At 40.6% G+C, this 21,859-nt stretch overlaps 1 protein-coding gene and 1 pseudogene across 2 annotated transcripts; one reads left to right on the top strand and one right to left on the bottom strand.

The window, feature by feature from the left end:
• Window positions 1-402: 402 nt before the first annotated feature.
• EAPP (E2F associated phosphoprotein) lies at window positions 403-20,110 on the bottom strand. Its single transcript, XM_079909410.1, has 6 exons — window positions 19,904-20,110; window positions 16,540-16,721; window positions 15,368-15,463; window positions 14,239-14,356; window positions 7,074-7,187; window positions 403-1,422 (listed from the first exon to the last, which is right to left on the bottom strand). Exons 1-6 carry the CDS (start codon window positions 19,975-19,977, stop codon window positions 1,146-1,148), a joined length of 861 nt encoding a protein of 286 aa, XP_079765536.1. The 5' UTR covers window positions 19,978-20,110; the 3' UTR covers window positions 403-1,145.
• On the top strand, window positions 8,978-13,509 carry LOC307179791 (peptidyl-prolyl cis-trans isomerase FKBP1A-like; annotated as a pseudogene). Its single transcript has one exon. The product of its transcript is annotated as a peptidyl-prolyl cis-trans isomerase FKBP1A-like (transcript).
• Window positions 20,111-21,859: the final 1,749 nt, after the last annotated feature.

Below are 21,859 nucleotides of genomic sequence, written 5' to 3'. Positions count from 1 at the left end.
GTTTGTTTGTTTTTTTTGCGGTACGTGGACCTCTCACTGCTGTGGCCTCTCCCATTGCGGAGCACAGGCTCCGGACGCACAGGCTCAGCGGCCATGGCTCACGGGCCCATCCGCTCTGCGGCATGTGGGATCTTCCCAGACCGGGGCACGAACCCGTGTCCCCTGCATCGGCAGGCGGACTCTCAACCACTGCGCCACCAGGGAAGCCCCAATCATATTCTTTTAAAAAGCTAAAATGTACAGATGCCTACAATGCAATTTCCTCCAAGCTGCCACTGATAATTTTTCTATTATTAAGAGCAAAAACAAACACACCTTCATTGCTGGCAAGAGAAATTCTGGAATAAATGGTAGCACAAGCAACAGCAACAAAATTTTTAAGTCTAAGGCTGGAGGGTGAGTTTGCTCTTCCTTACCACAAATTTCTATTTTACTGTGTTAATTCATTAAGTTTAGAATACTGATTAAGTACCACCCTTTTAAGGAAAGGCCTATGTTAATTACTCAAGGCACCCCAATACTAACTTCATGTAATTGTAAGTTATTAATACTATTCACTCCATCCTATGGGTTAGAAGGGAAATAAAGATACTTCTTAGCAAAAACAATATAGACAGAAAGGGTGGGAGGGAGGTCCAAGAGGGAGGGGATATATGTATACATACAGCTGGTTCACTTTGTTGTACAACAGAAACTAACACAACGTTGTAAAGTATCTATACCGCAATTTAAAAAAAGAAAAAAATATATATATATAGACAGAAGTGAGGAAACAGTTTCTAGATTAAGCACACCAAGGGTATATCCAAAATAAAAAATAAAAATAACACTCTGAAACAAAAGTTACCTGTAACTCCAGAACATTTTAATTCTAAAGAGCTTTAATAAATAAAAAGCCCATTTCCAAATATCTATCAAAAAGAGAAAGAATAACAAGTCCCATCAGAGCTGGGGAAACATTTTTTTTTAAAAGGAAGGGGAGGGATGAAGGTAGATAACCATTTTTTTCCAAAAAGATAAAGATAAAACACTGCTTCCTCAAATAACCACTCAGAATGTCACTTGAGATGAGTAGGCAGGAGGAATATAACTGTCCATATTTGCCTTGTGTACTGTACTGGGCAACTAAATGCCAACTTAGCTATTTAGGAATGGCTTGCTAAAACGTTGAAAAAATGAAAGACTTCATCCTTGTCGTAGACTGCCACTTCGGTGGAACATTCAGAGCACATGACTGGGTGATAGATTTCTTCCACATCTGTCTCTGCCTGCTCCGCAGCATCTTCTTGGTTAGACCTCATCTTCTTATGGCCTCGCCTTTTCTTCCTGTTCTCTGGGGTTTTGTATCTTAGAATCTCTTCTTTGTTGATAGAACAATTCATTACAAACATTGCTCTATACTGAGTTTTGTATGATTCATGCCTAAGAGGAAAATGAAATGGAGAATTTGGATTTACATTCTATTTTAATAGTTACACATTTAGATAAAATGTGAGAATACCAAAAACTTACTGAAATACCAACCAAAGTAAAAACATGAGAACAAAATGGGAAATTAAAGAGTTTTTAAGACTTATTTTACGAACAGGAAGAGAATTGTTAACAGATACTGATGAATATATCCTCTTTTCTACTGCTCTATAAGTAACTTTTATCTCAGAAAAAAATGTTTTGATTTGCTCTTCCACCTCAGACAAGAAAAGCTATTGGAAACCTGAGAGGTAATGTTTAAAAAATCTTTGACTGTGTCTTTTTCCTGTTGTGACCTGAGACTCTGCCCTCCTCTCATTACTAGGTAGTGCCATTCTGGTCACTATTTCAGTAAAAGCTACAGTTTTAGAAGCTTAAAGAGCATCTGATTTATAATGTCCACTCTTGGCTTTACTCCAACAGTCTAAAGAATAGATAATGTTTTCTTTGTTCTCCTCATACACTTAATATTTTCCTACTTCTTTCTTGACTTAGTAAGTTATTTTCCTTTTTTTCCCCCTTAAACATCATGCAACAGAAATATCTACCTGGTTAGAAACAGTGAAGTCAAGTTATGCCTTCATTAGTTCTGAATGCTGATCATCTCCTCTTCCACCACCACCACTACCAGGCTGGTGTTTCTCAAGACGAAACCATAAAACTTTCATTTATACTCCACCGTACTGGAATCCTATCTTAATATGGAACACAATTTTTACCAAGCCCAATTTCTGTTAGATCATGAAGCAACTTTGTTTGGGTATAGAAACCCTGTAACATGGTAACATGGTTTAATTTAAAAGAGAAGCAACTTAAGTACAAAGATATTTTACTTTTTCTTTATTTCATATTCTAGGTGTCAATTTATATATAAAAAGCTTAACAGGGCTTCCCTTGTGGCACAGTGGTTGAGAGTCCGCCTGCCGATGCAGGAGACACGGGTTTGTGCCCCGGTCTGGGAAGATCCCACATGCCGCGGAGCAGCTGGGCCCGTGAGCCATGGCCGCTGAGCCTGCGCATCCGGAGCCTGTGCTCCACAACGGGAGAGGCCACAACAGCGAGAGGCCCGCGTACCGCAAAAAAAAAAAAAAGCTTAACAGCTCATATGGAGAGTACAAAAATTAATTGTTGCAGATGATCAGAAACCTCAAGCTAGCTAATAAGAGTAAATTACATCTGGCTTCCCATTAGTAACTAGAACAAATCCACCACCTAACATCATCATTTAATTTCAGTTAACCTGATTCAGAACATGGACTAAGCCAGACATTTATAAGGCTACCAGAAAAAGAGAAAAGAAAATAAAGAAAAGGAGAGGAAAAGGGCAAAAGTATATTTGGATTAATAGAATATATGGGGAAAAAACACATGATCATCTCAACTGATGCATAAAGAAAATCTGAAAAATTCAACACTCTTTCGTGATAAAAACACCCAATAAACTAAGAATAGAAGGAAACCTCCTCAATATAATAAAGACCACATATGAAAAATTCATAGCTAACATCATACTTAATGATGAAAGACTAAAAACTTTTCCTGTAAGACGAGGAACAAGACAAAAACGCCTGCTTTCACCACTTCTATTCAACAAAGTACTGGAAGCTCTAATCAGAGCAATTACGTAAGAAAAAGAAATAAGGGCTTCCCTGGTGGCACAGTGGTTGAGAATCCGCCTGCCAATGCAGGAGACACGGGTTCGAGCCCTGGTCTGGGAAAATCCCACATGCCACGGAGCAACTAAGCCTGCGCACCACAGCTACTGAGCCTGCGCGTCTGGAGCCTGTGCTCCATAACAAGAGAAGGCTGCGACAGTGAGAGGCCCGTGCACCGTGATGAAGAGTGGCCCCCACTCACTGCAACTAGAGAAAGCCCTCACACAGAAACGAAGACCTAACACAGCCAAAAATAAATAAATAAATTCATTTAAAAAAAAAAGAAAAAGAAATAAAAGGCATCCAAATTGGAAAGGAAGAAGTAAAATTTACTTTGTTCACAGATGACATGATATTATATGTAGAAAACTCTGAAGATTACACAAATAAACTATTAGAGCTAATAAACTAATGCAGCAAAGTTGCAGAGTACAAAATGAACACATAGAAATCTGTTGTGTTTCTATACACTAGCAATGAACAATCCAAACAGGAAAGTAGAATAGAGATTACCAGAGGCTGGGGTGAGTAGGGGTGGAGAATAGGGAATTATTGTCTAATGGGTACAGAGTTTCTGTCTGCCGTGACGAAAAAGTTCTGGAAATGGATAGTCATGATGGCTGTACAATTGTGACTGTAGTTCATGTCACTGAATTGTACACTTAAAATGGTTAAAATAGGGAACAAGATAAGAGTGCCCATTCTCAGCACTCCTAGTCAATGTATTTCTGGAAATCTTAGCCAAAGCAATCAGGTAAAAAAAAAAAAAAAAAGGAAGGAAGGAAGGAAGGAAGGGGGGTGGAGGGAGGGAGGGAGGGAGAAAGGAAGAAAGAAAGAAAGAAAAGGTGTCCAAATAGAAAAGGAAGAAGTAGAATTGTCTGTTTGCAGATGACATAATCTTATATATATAAAACTCTAAAGACTTCACAAAAAAAATGTTAAATAAATTCAGTAAAGATTCAGGATACAAAAGCAATAAACAAAAATCTATTGCATTTTCATTAAGAAACTGAGAAATTAAGAAAACAATCTCATTCAATCTCATCAAAAATAATAAAATATTTAGGAATAAATTTAACCAAGGAGGTGAAAGATCTATACACTGAAAACTATGAAACACTGATGAAAGAAATTGAAGAAAACACAAATAAGTGTAAAGATATCCTGTTTTCATAGATTGGAATAATTAATATTGCTACAATGTCCATGGTACCCAAAGCCATTTATAGATTTAATGTCATCCCTATCAAAATTCCAATGGCATTTTTCATAGAAATAGAAAAAAAATCCTAAAATTTGTTATGGAACCACAAAAGACCCCAAATAGCCAAAGCAATCTTGAGAAAGAAGAAGAAAGCTGGAGGCATCACACGTCCTGATTTCTAACTATACTACAAAGCTATAGTAATCAAAACAGTATGGGATTGGCATAAAAACAGAGTCATTGATCAGCAGAACAGAATCAAGAGCCCAGAAATAAACCCATGCATACACCATAAACTAATATTTGACAAGGGAGTCAAGAATATTCAATGGGGAAAAGACAGTCTCTTTAATAAATGGTATTGGGAAAACTGGATATTCATAAGCAAAAAAATGAAACTGGACCCTTAACTTACACCACTGACAAAAATTAACTTGAAACAGATTAAAGACTAAAATGTAAGATCTGAAATTATAAAACTCATAGAAGAAAACATAGGTAAAAAGCTCCTTGACATTGGTCTTGGCAATGATGTTTTGGAGCTGACACCTAAAGCACAAGAAACAAAAGCAAAAATAAACACGTGGGACTACATCAAACTAAAAAGCTTCTCATAGCAAAGAAACAATCAACAAAATAAAAAGGCAACCTATGGAATGGTAAAAATTATTTGCAAATCATATATCTGATAAGGGGTTAATATCCAAAATATATAAGGAACTCATACAACTCAGTAGCAAAAAACAAACAAAATCTGATTAAAAAATGGGCAAAGGACTTGAATAGACATTTCTCCAAAAAAGATATACAAATGGCCAACAGGCACACGAAAAGGTACTCAATATCACAAATCATCAGGGAACTACATATCCGAACTACAATAAGGTATCACCTCATACCTGTTAGAAAAGGTATTATCAAAGAGACAAGAAATAACAAAAGTGAACCCTTGTGCCCTACTGGTGAGAATGTAAATTGGTACAGCCACTACGGAAAACAGTATGGAGGAGCCTCAAAAAGTTAAAAATAGAACTATCATATGATCCAGCAATCCCACTTCTGGGTATGTATACAAAGGAAATGAAATCACTATCTCAAAGAGATATCTGGGCCCCTACCTCAGCCAGGTGATCAAGGTCAACATTAATAGTCATAAATCGGGCTTCCCTGGTGGCGCAGTGGTTGAGAGTCCGCCTGCCGATGCAGGGGACACGGGTTCGTGCCCGGGTCCGGGAGGATCCCACATGCCGTAGAGCGGCTGGGCCCGTGAGCCATGGCCGCTGAGCCTGTGCTCCGCAACGGGAGAGGCCACAGCAGTGAGAGGCCCGCATACCGCAAAAAAAAAAGTCATAAATCATGTTGATAGTTTGTGCCCATGACATAATGTGATGAAAATAGCACTTTATTTCTGTGGTCTTCCTCCCAGAAACCTACTGCAGCCTTACTTACAATAGCCAAGACATGGAAACAACCTACATGTCCATCAACAGATGAATGAATAAAGAAAATATAGTATGTATATACAATGGAATATTATTCAGCCATAAAAAAAAATCCTGCCACTTGTAAGAACATGGATGAAACTTGAAGGCATTATGCTAAGTAAAAAAAGTCAGACAGAGAAAGACAAATAGTGTATGATCTCACTTATATGTGGAATCTAAAAAAAACACTGAACTCATAGAAACAAAGTAACTGGTGGTTGGTGGGGAAGGGCAGATGGATGAAGGCGGTCAAAAGGTACTTATAATGAATAAGTTCAGCAGATGTAAGGTACAGCATGATGACTACAGTTAACAATACTGTACTGCATACTTGAAAACTGCTGAGAGTAAATCTTAAAAGTTTTCACCACACACACACAAAAAAGGTAACTATGTGAGGTGACAGCTGTGTTAACTAACCTTATTGTGGTAAACATTCTGCAATATATTTGAATATCTAATCATTACACTGTATACCTAAAGCTTATACTACGTTGTATGTCAATTACATCTCAATAAAGCTGGGATAACAGCTTTATTTAAAATTAAAAATAGGAACTTCCCTGGTGGCAACATGGCTAAGACTCCATGCTCCCAATTCAGGGGGCCCAAGTTCGATCCCTGCTCAGGGAACTAGGTCCCACATGCATGCCGCAACTAAGAGTTCATATGCCGCAACTAAGGAGCCTGAGAGTCACAACTAAGGAGCCCGCCTCCTGCAACTAAGACCTCGCACAATCAAATAAATAAATAAAGTAAAAATTAATTTTAAATTTTTTTAAAATTAAAAACTAAATTAATTTTTTAAATTAAATTTTTAAAAAATTTTAAATGGTCTAGTTGACAATAAATTGAATATTCAAATGAAGTACTCTTTTACAGCAAAATTTTTAAGACAGTTAAAATAGTAAATTTTATGTTACATGTATTCTATCACAACAGAAAAAAAAAATAAGAGTGTATTTGAGAGATTTTGTCATTCCACAACAAATATGCAGTTTTACTGAACCCTTGTCAGCACTGGCAAGTACTTTATTAGAAAACCTATTTATAACAGACTACGTGTAACAAAAATTATTTGTATAAAGATTAGTCATGCAGCACCAGGGATATATAAGGACAGAACTTTATCAGAATTCTTAAGTACCTCAAAAGTCTATTTCTGATTTAAACAAGAACTACCAAGTGTTTTTTTTTCGTGTGTGTGTGTGTGTGTGTGTGTGTGTGTGTGTGTGTGTGTTGTTATCCTTTATCCGTTACCTTTGGCAATCAAGACACAGTGTGGTCATGCAGGCAGGGCAATTCAAGACAGCATCACTATTTGGAAAAGGCTGTTGTTGTTGACGTGGCCGCTGTATTCCAAAACCATGGTAGCTAGAACAGAAAAAGAAGGTGAAGAGGGGAAACACATTAAAGCCAGATCTTGCTTTCAAACGCCACTCTCCCAATAAAAGAAACCAGTACCCCTTAGAGAAATGGTTGATTCCAGGAATGGGGCATACAAGATGGACCTGGAACATCCTGTAGGGCCAGAAAGTAAGGAAGTGCTCAGAAAGAAAAAACAAAAAACCCACAAAGAGACAGGAATGTTAAAGGGGCACAGGAGCCAACTGAAAGAGTTCCCAATGACTGAAGCCAAAACAATTAGAGCATCAAAATAAAGTAGTATTGAATTATAACCAAAATATAAATAAATACCCATGAGTCCATGCTGACATAAATGACTTAATAAATAAATAAATGGGGGAGAATAGACACATCTCCCATACATAACAATTACAAATAATTTATGAAGATACTCTCCCCTCAAGGAGGAAGAGCATAACTCCAGACTCCTTAAGTCTAGGCTAAACATGTGACATTCTTCCAAAGAGTATGGTACAGAAAGGGGTGGAAAGAGTAACTTTACAGTAGAGAAACCTGACAAATACTACTTCACTATAGTGAACAAGATCGACATTAACAGTCATAAATCACACTGACAGTATGTGCCCTTGATACAAAGTGATGAAAACGGCACTTTACCTCTGTGGTCTTCCTCCCCAAAACCTCTAATTCCAGTCTAATCATGAGAAAAACATTAGATAAATTCCAGTGCTCGCTTCGGCACCACATATACTAAAATTAGAACGATACAGAGGAGATTAGCATGGCCCCCGTGCAAGGATGACATGCAAATTCGCGAAGCATTCCATATTTTTTTATCTATGATTGTTGAATCATTCCATGAAAAGGCACTCTACCACAAGATCAGCTGGATTGTGCGTTTAACGGATGTGGGAGTGGGGGAGTTGCTTGTTCATCCCTTCAGTTTGCACTTGGAACTCCTTTGATACCTCAGAGTTGGGATGGAGCTGGCCAGCCTGTGAAGACCTCCTTTGGGGGGCGCGGGGAGAATTTTTTTCCCCACTTTTATGAAGTGTTTTTTTTTTTTTTTGATGAAGATATGTTCTTCTGTATACTATGTTTTCAAAGTGCTAACTGTCGTTATCTAGCGTTATCTTGTTGTTTGTACAGAACTACACTGGCCTAGCACAGGCAGATGTAGATTTTGTTATACTTGTCATAGCTGTTTTAATAAACTTGAGTTCTACTGCTGAAAAAGAAAAATTCCAATAGAGGAGCCTCCCACAATATACCTGACCAGTGCTCCTCAAAACTGTTAAGGTCATCAAAACCAAGGAAAGTCTGAGAAACTGTCACAGCCAAGGAAAGCCTAAGGAGACATAACAACTAAATGTAACATGGTATCCCCGATGGGCTCTTGAAACAGAAATGGGTATTAGGTAAAAACTAAGGAAATATGGGGGAATTCCCTGGAGGTCCAGTGGTTAGGACTCCATACTTGCATTGCTGAGGGTGTGGGTTCAATCCCTGGTCAGGGAACTAAGATCCCGCAAGCCACGTGGTGGAGAAATAAATAAATAAAGGGGGTCATTTGAAGCCCACAGGGGTTCACTGGGATGGTGCAGGATCAATAATGTGACAGAGATGACTGTGCTTTAAATACAATTGCTACCCAAAGGTAAAACAGGATATTTTTGAAAAAGAGAAAAAAAAACTAAGGAAATCTGAATCAAGTATGAACTTTAGTTAACAATAATGCATCAATTATTAACTGTGACGAATATACCATATTAGCGCATGGCGTTAACAACAGGGGAGACTCGTGCGTTGCTGTTGTTGTGGGGGGTGTGGGCAGTACCATGGCAATTCTCTGCATCATCGGCTCAATTTTTCTGTGCACCTAAAACTATTCTGGCACAGCAGCGGAACTGCCACCAGATCCACTGTCAGTCCACGCCGCCTGTCGCGCCGCCTGCCCGCCCAGCGTCCACGGCCACTGCCACCGCCATGGGAGTGCAGGCGGAGACCATCTCCCCCGGAGAGGGGCGCACCTTCCCAAAGCGCGGCCAGACCTGCGTGGTGCGCTACACGGGGATGCCTGAAGATGGAAAGAAGCTGGATTCCTCCTGGGACAGAAACAAGCCCTTTAAGTTTGTGCTGGGCAAGCAAGAAGTGATCCGAGGCTGGGAAGAAGGGGCTGCCCAGATGAGCTTGGGTCAGAGAGCCAAGCTATCTCCCTCTCATATTTGACGTGGAGCTTCTAAAACTGGAATGTCAGGAATGGCCTCCTCCCTGAGCTCCCCATTCTTGGATGTGCCATGGAAGGATCTGGTGCCTACAGATGAGCACAGCGAGTCCGTACGGAGCTTTCCCTGATGTTCCACTACACTCTGTATAAATATCTTCCCAGACTGAATGTGTTGTCACCGGCTTTGCTCTTCCCCTTTCTCCTTGTATGTGTGTTGACCTGAACTATATGCCATAAACCTCAAGTTACCCATTTTAGTTTGTTTTCATTTGGGGGTGAACGCTGGGTTTCAGTCCTTTGGATCTAGGTTTCCAGTTACGTATTATTCAAGTATTAACAGCACAAGTAATGGCTTAACTTTAGAATAGGAATTGTTGTGGGGGGGCAATAATCTATATATATATTTTTTTGGATGAAAGTTTTATCTATTATATATTAAACATTCTTGCTGTTGCAACTGCGAAGCCATAGCAGATTTGAGGTGCTTTTGAGGGCCGAATTATTCTCCAAGTTAAGCGACGTCCTCGGGCTGAATTAAAAGCCCTACCCAAAACTAAAGTGGGAAGGGGAGAGCCTTTGCCTCCACTGTCCCACCTCCACCCTCCCCTTAACCCTCTGCCTTTTGAAAGCAGATCGTTTTCACTGAGATGTTGGACACTACAGGTGTCTATCCCTGGGCCAGCCAGGGACCTCTGAAGCCTAATTCATGGCCTGGATTTTTTTTTTCTTTTTCCATCCTCTGGTCTTTCTAATGGATATTTAGGACTTTTGTAATCTCATAGCTATCCAAGCTCCACTTCCTAAATTTTAAGAATTTCAATCGAAAGTTAAATTGAAGGTGCCGTTTGTAGACACAACACCCATGAAAGCCCAGCCATCATAACAAATCCCTGAGTGTTATCTTAAGAAAATGAAGCTGGTCATCACAGCTTCAGCATCTCCTGTTTTTTGATGCTCAGCTCCCTGTGCTGATCTCAGAGTTTGCTCCTTCACCCCCTCTCACCCCTTTGCTGTCCTGTGTAGTGATCTGGTGAGAGAAATTGCTGCCTACTCCCACACCCCTACCGCTACCCCCAGCACTACATATGAGTTTCATTATTGCAATGAAAGTGCCTTATGCTGGCTTTTCTCAAAAAAAAAAACAAAAAAACAAAAAAACACCACTATTCTAAAAATAGTCTACTAATTAAAAAAAAAAAACCCACAATAAAGCTACGTTTAAAAAGCAAGGGTTGGGGCTTCCCTGGTGGCACAGCGGTTGGGAATCCGCCTGCCGATGCAGGGGACGTGGGTTCGAGCCCTGGTCTGGGAGGATCCCACATGCCGCGGAGCAACTAAGCCCGTGAGCCACAACTACTGAGCCCGTGTGCCACAACTACTGAGCCTGTGTGCCACAACTACTGCAGCCCGCGCACCTAGAGCCCGTGCTCCACAAGAGAAGCCACTGCAATGAGAAGCCCGCAGACTGCAACGAAGACCCAATGCAGCCAAAAAATAAATAAATAAGTATATTAAAAAAAAAAAAAAAAAAGCAAGGGTTAGGCTTCCCTGGTGGCTCAGTGGTTGAGAATCCACCTGCCAATGCAGGGGACACAGGTTCGAGCCCTGGTCCGGGAGGATCCCACATGCCACGGAACAACTAAGCCCGTGTGCCACAACTACTCAGCCTGCACTCTACAGCCTGTGAGCCGTAACTACTGAGCCCATGTGCCACAACTACTGAAGCCTGCCTGCCTGGAGCCCGTTCTCTGCAACAAGAGAAGCCACCGCAGTAAGAAGCCTGCGCACCGCAATGAAGAGTAACCCCCACTCGTCGCAACTAGAGAAAGCCCGCACGCAGCAACGAAGACCCAGTGCAGCCAAAATAAATAAATAAATAAAAATTTTAAAAAATTTTAAAAAATAAAAAGCAAGGGTTGTGGACTCCCCTGGTGGTGCAGTGGTTAAGAATCCGCCTGCCAAAGCTGGGGACACGTGTTCGAGCACTGGCCGGGCAAGATCCCACATGCCGCGGAGCAACTAAGCCCGTAAGCCACTACTGAGCCTGTGCTCTACAGCCCGCGTGCCACAACTACTGAAGCTGGTCCTGGAGCCCATGCTCCGCAACAAGAGAAGCCACCACAATGAGAAGGCCCTGCACACCAGAAAGACCCAATGCAGCCAAAAAAACAAGAAAAACCCACAACATTGTAAATCAACTATATTTCAATAAAAGTTATTAAAAAAAAAAAAAGCAAGGGTTGTAAGCTCTAAGTGCCTAAGGATTTTGGTCTGTTTTGTTCCCTGCTGTATTTCAAGAATCTAGAACAGTGTCTGGCATATAGTAAATTCTCAACAGATATTTGCTGATTTAAAGAATAAAGCATGAATCTGCTTATGAAGACACTAAAGTATAAAAGTATATATTCTTAAAAGGGGCTTATGGAAAACACCTAAAAATTGAACAGCAAAATGCAAATCATTTGGCATTACTTCCTAAACTCTTTAAATATTTGTGGGGAAAAATACTGAGACCATGTGGTATATATTTCATAATTGTTGTTAAATACCTCCAATGCTTAGCAAATTTCAAAACCCAAACCCCAAGAAAATAACTTAATCATTCATTCAATAGGTGCTAAGTGCCCATACAGCAGTGTGCAAGATGCCTGGCGTACAGCATTGAACAAGACAGGTATGATCACTGTCCTTGTGGTGCTTAAAATGTAGTGAATTCATTATTTGAAGCTGGTTTCTGTGGTCTTAAAAGGCAACTACTGCTTGACACAGGAATGTGAATAAGTCAATAAGATGTTATTTCTTCTCAAGATTATGTAAGAATGAAAATACATTCCATCTTACTTCCATGACAAATTCTGTCACCAGAATAAGGAGCTAGACCGTAAGCTCCTTAATTATTTCAATAGCACTCATAGCACTTAAAACGTTCATTTCACACTGAGTGTGAAAAATATTCATCACATAAATGCAAGGGGCAGTTGGAGGAAGTGGTGCACAGGTGAAACTAGGAGAGGAAAAAAGGACAAAGTGGGAGGGTGGAAGCTAAAGCCTGGTGCACAAAGACCCACATAACATCACAAGCCCTCTGGGCTTGACAAGTACAGATTCCTGGGCCCCACCCTAGCGGAATCAAAACCTCCTCAGTAGGACTCAAGGGTTCGCATTTCATTCTAACCAGGTGATTCTGAAGCACAGCTAGCTTAGGGAAAAATAGTTGTAAGTTGCCCAGCTTTCACTTTTATGATAAATCAGCCTTTATCAGCTCAAATTTGAAAATGAGTATAGAGTTTCCTCTTAGGATGATGAAAATGGTTTGAAATAAATATAGGTAGTGGTTGCACAACATTGTGAATACACTAAATACCACTAAATTGTTTTCTTTAAAATGGTTAACATTATGTCATGTGAATTTTACCTCAACTTTAAAAAATCAAATTTGTATACCGTATGCTAACGCATATATATGGAATCTAAAAAAAAAATAAAATGGGGACTTCCCTGATGGCACAGTGGTTAAGAATCCACCTGCCAATGCACGGGACATGGGTTCGAGCCCTGGTCCAGGAAGATCCCACATGCCACAGAGCAGCTAAGCACATGCGCCACAACTACTGAGCCTGCGCTCTAGAGCCCGCAAGTCACAACTACTGAGCCCACGTGCCACAACTACTGAAGCCCATGCACCTAGAGCCCGTACTCTGCAACAAGAGAAGCCACTGCAATGAGAAGCCTGCGCACCACACGAAGAGTAGCCCCTGCTCGCCGCAACTAGAGGAAGCCTGCGTGCAGCAACGAAGAACCAACGCAGCCAAAAATTAATTAATTAATTATTTTTAAAAAAGGTACTGATGAACCTAGTGGCAGGGCAGGAATAAAGACGCAGACATAGAGAATGAACTTGAGGACATGGCGGGAGGAAACTGGGGCAAAGTGAGAGTATCACTGACATATATACACTACCAAATGTAAAATAGCTAGTGGGAAGCTGCTGCATAGCACAGGGAGATCAGCTCGGTGCTTTGTGTCCACCTAGAGGGGTGGGATAGGGAGGGTGGGAGGGAGATGCAAGAGGGAGGGGATATGGGGATATGTGTAAACATATAGCTGATTCACTTTGTTATACAGCAGAACCTAACACAACGTTGTAAAACAATTATAGTCTAATAAAGATCTATAAAAAAATTTAAAAATTAAAAAAAAAATCAAATTTGTAAATAGTTAAAAACAACAATTCAAGCATTCAAGTAGAAAACATAACATCCACTGTTTATCCACATAAACTCTTTTTTGGCAGTACCACGGCATGCAGGATCTTAGTTCCCTAACCAGGAATTGAACCCGTGCCCCCTCCAATGGAAGCACGGAGTCCTAACCACTGGACCGCCAGGGAATTCCCCACATAAACTCTTAATCTCCAAGTAATTTTAAACTGTTGATTTAAAAAAAGTCAGTTTTGTTTCTTAAAGGGAGAGACTGACTAGCTATAGCAGTCTGAATGCAACAACAGTTTTTAAAAACCCAGTGGCCTAAAGAATGTGTGTATGTGTATAACGGAGTCACTATGCTGTACAGCAGAAATTAGCACAACACTGTAAATCACCTATACTTCAATTATAAATAAGTAAATAAATATTTTTTAAAATAAATAAAAAACCAATGGTCTGACTGAAATTTGCTTTTCATTTTTAAAATAAACTATTCAGCAGTTTTTTCACAAACTTAACGCATGTCTGTATAAACATATACACATACACTCAAAATGTGAATATAGCGAAAATCATCTTTTAATCATTTTTCCTAAAGATTCTAATTTTAAATTTAAGTTCTTACCCTCTTCTCTGTGCATCAACCCAGGCCTGATCTCTGTCATCTTTTTCAGGATCATATAGTAATTCATCATTTGTTGGAATTCTGTGTTGTTTCTTCTTCTTTTTCTTGGTCACCTGTGCTAGTTTTGAAAATGTTAACGATATGGCTAAGTATCATGTCTAAAATCCACACCTCTTTTATACAAAATGAAGAAACCTGTTTCCTAAGGTACATATTTTTTCTAGTTATATTTTTCTAAAAAAATATTTTAAACTATTCCTCCAAATAAAGTTCAGAACTGAGTTCAAATAATGAGACGTCAGAGTCTTACTCAAAGTAAGTCAAGAATAGAAACTTTTTTTTTTGGCCATGCTGCACGGCTTGTGGGATCTTAGTTCCCTGACCAGGGATCAAACCTGGGCCCTGGCATTAGAAGTGCAGAGTCCCAACCACTGGACCACCAGGGGAGTCCCTAGAAACTATTTTTGATGTCTTCAATTCTCCATAAGTTCTCATACATAAAATGCTACTGAAATCAGAACAAAAATGAATGGAAAAAAAAAACTATGGTCATCCACATACACTAGACCTACTTGGGCAGGTCAATGTTAATGTAACAACATATAAAAATATAAAATTGTTTACCATATAAATTTGTTATTTGTGTATTCCATCATAATTACTGATATAATTAAGTTAGTTTTAGTTCTTGTCATTGTGTTCAACTTTGCTCAAATTTATACAAAATCAATTCCAAAGAACAGAGAGATTGATTGATTTAAAAAAAGCAACAAGTTAGGGAAAATTCTGCAAGAGATTAAAATCTAGAAACTATCTGCAGTTGTGAAAGCAAATGTTGCTGTGCTAAAGAACCTGAAGGAAGAGGGGGCCAAGAGCCCTGAGGAAAGAGGTACTGAGTCAGGACACACTCTTCCTCTCCCCAGAGGTGCCGCTGCAGCACCACCCTCAGTCCCTGTCCTCAGGTGTGTTCCCATCTGTTCTCATGCGCAATCCTGCTTTTGTTTTCACATCAACTGCCTGCAATTTCTTAAAAGATGAAACTCAAAGGGAAAATCTAATATCAAATAATTGCTAGGTAAACCTTCCTTCATAAAATATAACTGCTAAACCTGGTAAACATGTTACTTACCTGCTTTGTCTTCATCCTCAGAATCAGAATCAAAATATATATCGTCATAGTACTTTGTCGGAGCTGTTCCAACTTTCCCATTTCCTGAGGAAGACCCTAGTCAAACCATAAGGGAAGTTTAAAAACTGAATCATACTGGATTGGCAAGGAAAAAAACTCCATATATTCTTCCATCACTTCAAAGTGATACCAACTCATTCCCAATTTCATTTGGGTGGAAGAATACTTTCACATCAATGACTTACTGGATTTCTGTGCCCTATGCAATTACAGAGAACTTCCCCTCCTTGAATAACTGTTCCAAATCATGAGAAAATTATTCTCTCTCCTTTCCCACAAAGAGACTGAAAGCATATATAATGATAAAAGCACATCTAATTAAATAAAATAGCCATATTTTCACATTGCCGGCATATATCTCTCTACCTTTCAGCCATGCAGTATACTGTGGAGAACAGGGAATAAACATCTTGTTTTAAGGAACTTTAGAAGAAAGAGGATAAGAGCTCTACAAAGAGTCAGGCAGAATGAGTCAAGGACACATTCTTTCTCTCCTCAGCTGTGCCTAGTGCCATGACATCACCTATACTTATGCCATCATATGCCTGCATCCCTAATTCTTCCTCTTAATTAACATCTGCTTTTGCTTTTATCATTATTACATATGCTTTCAATTCTTAACAGTTAATATATAGCATAACAACATGGAAACCAATTCTGAGGAGTCCTACCTTCACAAACAAGTTTTCGAGTCAGATATATTTTACATAGAAACCAAGTATCAAAATGAAGTATGTTTCATTACTTACTAAAATGAGACAGGAATTTGTGGTGACACATCATTCAACCTGCTATATCAGTGCTATATAACCTTAAATATACTTCTATAAGCTAGTGTGTCTCTTTTTCTTTTATCCTGGGATAAAAATTACAAAAGGAAATCATACAAGTAAACAATGCTAAACAGTCTCTTTCCAGCAACACACGAAACTTCTTCACTAGCAATGAAAGAAAACTACGCTCAGGTTGCCAAGCACATTTACTCATTCATTCATTAAGTATTTACTGAGCACCTACTGAAAGTGCTGGGGCCATAACAGAGCACAAATAAGGGTCCCTGCCATTATGGAACTTAGAAAAATATCTATATGAAAATCTAACTAAAAGTTTACCTGTTTCTAGAGAGGATAACTTGTCCTCCATTGTTTTTATGGTGGAATTTAATTCAGCTTCCATTTCTTTTTCAAATTCATCTTCACTAGAGGATTCACTTTCTCCAGTAAGACATTCTCTGATAAGTTTTCGTTTTTGCTCGGGAGTTCCATGTAAAAGCACATCCACCTCATCTTCAGAACTAGAACACATTTAAATCATAAAGAATATAAATATTAAAGAATTAAAATAACTTCAAATGCCTATCATCTCACTGCCCAACAAATTTAAATTTTATAAGGTTGCATTTGATTCAGCTATCATTACATACAGCTCTTCTCACTTGATAGTTCAACCATTTCTGCATATTTCCAAATATATTTTTTAATGTCTGCATAACATTTCCTCTTGCAGATGCTGTACAGTTATTTCTCTTCGCTATTAAACACTACAATGAATATCTCCGTATATATAATTTTGTTTCTGTTGATTTCCTTAGGTTAAATGTCTAAAATTAGATGCAAACGTCTTTCTGACTTCTAGAATTATCACACTACTTTCCAAGAGTACTGCACCAATTCATAATTCCATCAGCAATGAAAAATTTACCTCACAGAACTGGGAGTTTGTTTTAAACTCTGGATACTTAAATAAAACTTAATATATGTAACAAATAGATAGCTAATACATCCACACAAAATGTAACAGACAGTAAGTAAATATTACAGTTTAAAAGGCATAGTGCTACGGAGAACTAAAAAGAGAGAGAGGGCTAAATTATATTCCAAATTCTCCTGAGCAATTTCTGCCAATTTCCTTGGACTTTTGTGCCTGGGTTTCCCCATCAATAGCAGTATGACAGAATTAAACGAGATATCAGAAGGAATGAAATGTTATCAAGATGAAATGCCTAAGACTTTTCTACTATAATCAATAGTACACACATAATGTTCAATTATTCATGATCTGATGAGCGGTTACAGACTATTCCTGGGTTTTGCTTCTCTATTTTTCTCTTCTACAACAATGCTTGTGAGCCTCAAGCAGAAGGTAAATAAGAAAAATACAATTCACACCAATCAATTTTGCTAATGATAGAGGACTTATCCAGATTCTACTTCCAAGAAAATTCCCCATCTGACATTCCTCATCCTGACCAGCATGCTCCCTTTCTCCATTACCACTATATTCACTCAGGTCCTCTTTTTTTTTTTTTACATCTTTATTAGAGTATAATTGCTTTACAATGGTGTGTTAGTTTCTGCTTTATAACAAAGTGAATCAGTTATACATATACATATGTTCCCATATCTCTTCCCTCTTGTGTCTCCCTCCCTCACTCAGGTCCTCTTAACTCTGCCTGTACCACCATGGCCTAAGGATCTCCAGGTCTCAAAACTCTTCTGCTTCTTTCCACCCTTAACCCTGCTGCCAGAATGTTATTCCTAAAGAACTCTCATCACATCACTACCCAAATCCAAAAGAAAATCATCCATGACCAAAACTCTAAGTACAGCATTCAAAAGAACCTTCCACAATCTGGTTTCAACCTATCTTTCCAGCCTTACCTCTCACTATTACCCTTGAACTACCCCAGTACTCTTCAACTGGGGGGCAATTTTGCCCCCCAGGGAACATTTGGCATAGCTAGACATATTTTTGATTATCACAACTGGGAGGTGGGAGGAGGGGTACTGGCATCTACTGGCATATTTACTGCCTGCTGTAAAAGAGGTGGATTCTCCAAGCTCAAGTGGTCCTCAGCCATGGTACCAACCCAGTGAATGTGTAGCACCCATCTGGGCCTCTCCATGTAACCCCTACAGGAGTTGGGAAGTAAGAGCAACCAACACAAACATGATGCTCATGCTGTATGCTCTGCTGTCAGGTGTCTCCAACTCAGAAGACTCATGTGTTCTGCCAGCTTCCATGAAACAGTACTACGCTATAAAAGATTCACTTCTAGGTATGGTAAAATCAAATCCTGAGAGACACCTCTTAAACACCTCTCTAACACAATCTCCCTTTTTAAAATGAGCATTCGATTCAGAGCCTTGAGCAGGCAATACTGCCTAATAACACTGTTTTGTTTTCAAAGTATTTATTTTTACCGTTACCTTACCAGTGGCAACTGTCACAGGAATATAAAGCCTCTTTAAAGACATTTAAGTACATGGGAATTCCCTGGTGGTCCAGTAGTTAGGACTCCGTGCTTCCACTGCTGGGGGCCCAGGTTCAATCCCTGGACGGGGAACTAAGATCCTGCAAACCGTGAGGCCAAAAAAAAGACATTTAACTACAAAAATGTAAATTAACTTAAAGAAAAAGATTAAATAAATAATAAGAGGGGTGAATATGGGGATGGTAATGGCAGAATAGCTCAAGTTCAGGAAACACTGAATCCAATCAAACTGAATTACTAATTGAGTTTCACAAACTGGACCCATTAATTGAAATTCTTCATAAGGGAATCTTGGAATCCATCCTCACTCCCCACAACAGAAATCTTCAGAGCAGTGTGATCTCCCATGCCTATAATCCCTCCTCAGGATAATATAAGGAAACATTGTGACTGAAAGAAGGACAGTTCCACTGAAAGCTTAGTTGTACAGAATGTTTTAAAGTTTATGAACAGGATCTGCTGACAGCTTAAAAAATGGCTAAATTTTCCTGGAAATCTCTTGTCAACATAACTGCAATTTTCCTCCAGATAGGATTAATCCCTCCCTTCTGGAAATTCCCATAGAACTTCATCTGTGACTATCCCAGGTCATCTTCTTCTACAGTGGTCTTCTGAGATACACGTTTACTTCCGAGACATATACATCTTCCGAGATATATTTATCTTATGTCCCCTACTTTACCGTTAAACCTGTCAAAGACAAAAATCTTATGACTGACCTTTGAGGCCCACAGCAAGCATACAATAGGTGCTCAAAAAAAAAAGTTAAATACCCCCTTATTTCTGTTTATTGCAGTTTAGTCTCATGATGGTCACTTCACAGTAACTCCCATGTGCCTCACAACATACTCGTGATATACTTATTATACCTCCATTTTATAGATGAGAAACCGACGATAAAGGACTTGCCTTCGGTCACAGTGCTAGTAGCTGCAGAAGCAGGATTCGATTTCACGGCTTTTGAATCTTACGCCTAATTCCAGAATGTGCCCCTTACCCGCGCCAGTGTCGGTCCCGCCTCCCCCGTGGCTACGCGACTTCACCAGACCCCCCTCGGCCTCCCACAGGCGACAGCGAGGCGCGACAGGGGCCCGAACCGCTGGACAGAGAACCGCACGGGTCCGGCAAGCGCAGCGAGAGGGGGAGGCCTCGGCCTAGCCTCGGCCCGAAGCCTCGGGGACCGGGGCGGGGTAGGGGCCTACCTGCTCAAAGCCGGCTCCTCGTCACTAGGCTCTTCAACTGCGTAGGGGTCATAGTCATCTTGGAGGCGGTTCATGGCGGCCTGCCCCCTCCGATACCGTCCACAGGGGTCAGCAGACTACCTGCTTTCTCCGCAAGTCCCTTTCCTAAAGCGCTCCAGCACCACTTCCGCCCGCACGTCCGCGCCCTCACTGCGCGCCTGCGCAGATCTTCCAAGCGAGGGGCTGGAGGAGGAAGCGGGGGCGGGGCCGCGAGAAGGGGAGGGGAGGGGAGGGGAGGGGGAGGGGCGGGCGGGGAGGGGCGGGGCGGAGGGGGAGGGGAGGGGAGGGGAGGAGGGGGAGGAGCGGAGGAGGGGGAGGTGGCGGGGAGATCAGTAAGTTTTATATATATATGTATGCGCGTATATATATGTATGCATATATATATATATATATATATATATATATATAGTTTTGGCCATGCCCTTTGGCTAGTGGACTCTTAGTTCCCTGACCAGGGATTGAACCCAGGCCCATAGCAGTGAAAGCGCGGAGTCCTAACCACTGCACCGCCAGGGAGCTCCCTTCCCTGGTTTTCAACTATTGTTCCACCCAACTCTTTTTCGAGGTACAATACTCTCCCATGAGTCACAGTGATGTGAAGGAGACACCTGTTGGGGAACCCATTTTTCCTTTTCTGAGAATTGTGGCCCTCCTCAAGGATGTGCCCTTATATCCATATTCATTCTGATCCACAAAAATTGAGTCATTACTTATTTACTCCCATAAACTTAAAATTAGGAATTAGAGATTCTGGGACTTCCCTCCCTAGTGGTGCAGAGGTTAAGAATCCGCCTGCCAATGCAGGGGACACGGGTTCGAGCCCTGGTCCGAGAGGATCCCACATGCCGCGGAGAACTAAGCCTGTGGCCCACAACTACTGATTGAGCCTACATGTCACAACTACTGAAGCCCGCGCCTAGAGCCCGTGCTCAGCAAAAAGATAAGCCACCGCAATGAGAAGCCCGCGCCCTGCAGTGAAGAGTAGTCCCGCTCGCCGCAACTAGAGAAAACCCGCGCAGCAACAAAGACCCAATGCAGCCAAAAATATAAACAAATAAATAAATGAATTTATTTTTTTTAAAAAAATAGAGATTCTAAGGAGTTGGCTGTAATCCTACAACTGGTAACAGAACAAGTAAACTCAGGGGCTGAGCCTGCCATTTTTGGTGGCTGCTTGGGGGTTACATATGCTAATGACGAGCAAGCAAAGAAAAGCACGAGTATGTAGCAAACTGAAACAGAGAGGCTTTCCCTGAGCCCCTTGTCAAAAACTGTAAGCCCTCAACCCCACCCTCTTCTCTCCATCCCATCTTCTCTAACCCTAAATCCACTTTTCCCCCTTCAACTTCATGTTACTTATTTGTTTGCTTACTTCTGTCTCCCTCTTCCATTTCTCTATCGCTGCACAAAAACATCACCCCAAAACTTAAGAGCTTTAGAACAAAAACACTCATCTATTTTTATCCAAATCTGCAGTTTTGAAAGGCATTACCCTGATCCCCAATGTCTAGGGACTCAGTTTGTGACTAAAACCTGAGCGTGTCTCTTTTCCATGCATCGTTCTCCACAAAGCCTTGGGCTTCTGTTGAAGGAGATGATTGGTGGGCTGTGACCACTGGTTGATCTTTGAGCTGGACTCAGGCAATCAAGTTTCCTCACCTGCTCCCCTATCCTTGCAATGTACACTTTGCCTCCTGTTCCCCTCCTGTTCCTCCCCTGTTCAGACAGTGGGAGCTGTCCGAATGATGAAGCCTTGAGTGAGTAGGGTGTTGTTGAGACAGTATACCTGACAACCCAGTTAAGTCTTCTGTATAAACTTTTAAGAATTGGCTGGGGGACTTCCCTGGTGGCACAGTGCATAAGACTCTGTGCTCCCAATGCAGGGGGCCCAGGTTCGATCCGTGGTCAGGGAACTAG

The sequence above is a fragment of the Stenella coeruleoalba genome (assembly GCF_951394435.1).
Source record: "Stenella coeruleoalba genome assembly, chromosome: 2".
NCBI lineage: Eukaryota > Metazoa > Chordata > Mammalia > Artiodactyla > Delphinidae > Stenella > Stenella coeruleoalba.
The sequence above is the reverse complement of the archived record's forward strand: the minus strand, read 5'-3'. Positions and strand labels throughout refer to the sequence as shown.

What these genes read in the sequence shown, in the direction of transcription:
- EAPP (XM_079909410.1), bottom strand. Translation starts at nt 19,977, where the DNA reads ATGAACCGCCTCCAAGATGACTATGACCCCTACGCAGTTGAAGAGCCT. An exon ending in TGAGGATGAAGACAAAGCAG is followed by an intron (nt 14,357 to 15,367) that starts GTAAGTAACATG and finishes TTTCAAAACTAG; the next exon opens with CACAGGTGACCAAGAAAAAG. An exon ending in GTTGATGCACAGAGAAGAGG is followed by an intron (nt 7,188 to 14,238) that starts GTAAGAACTTAA and finishes TTTCTGTTCTAG; the next exon opens with CTACCATGGTTTTGGAATAC.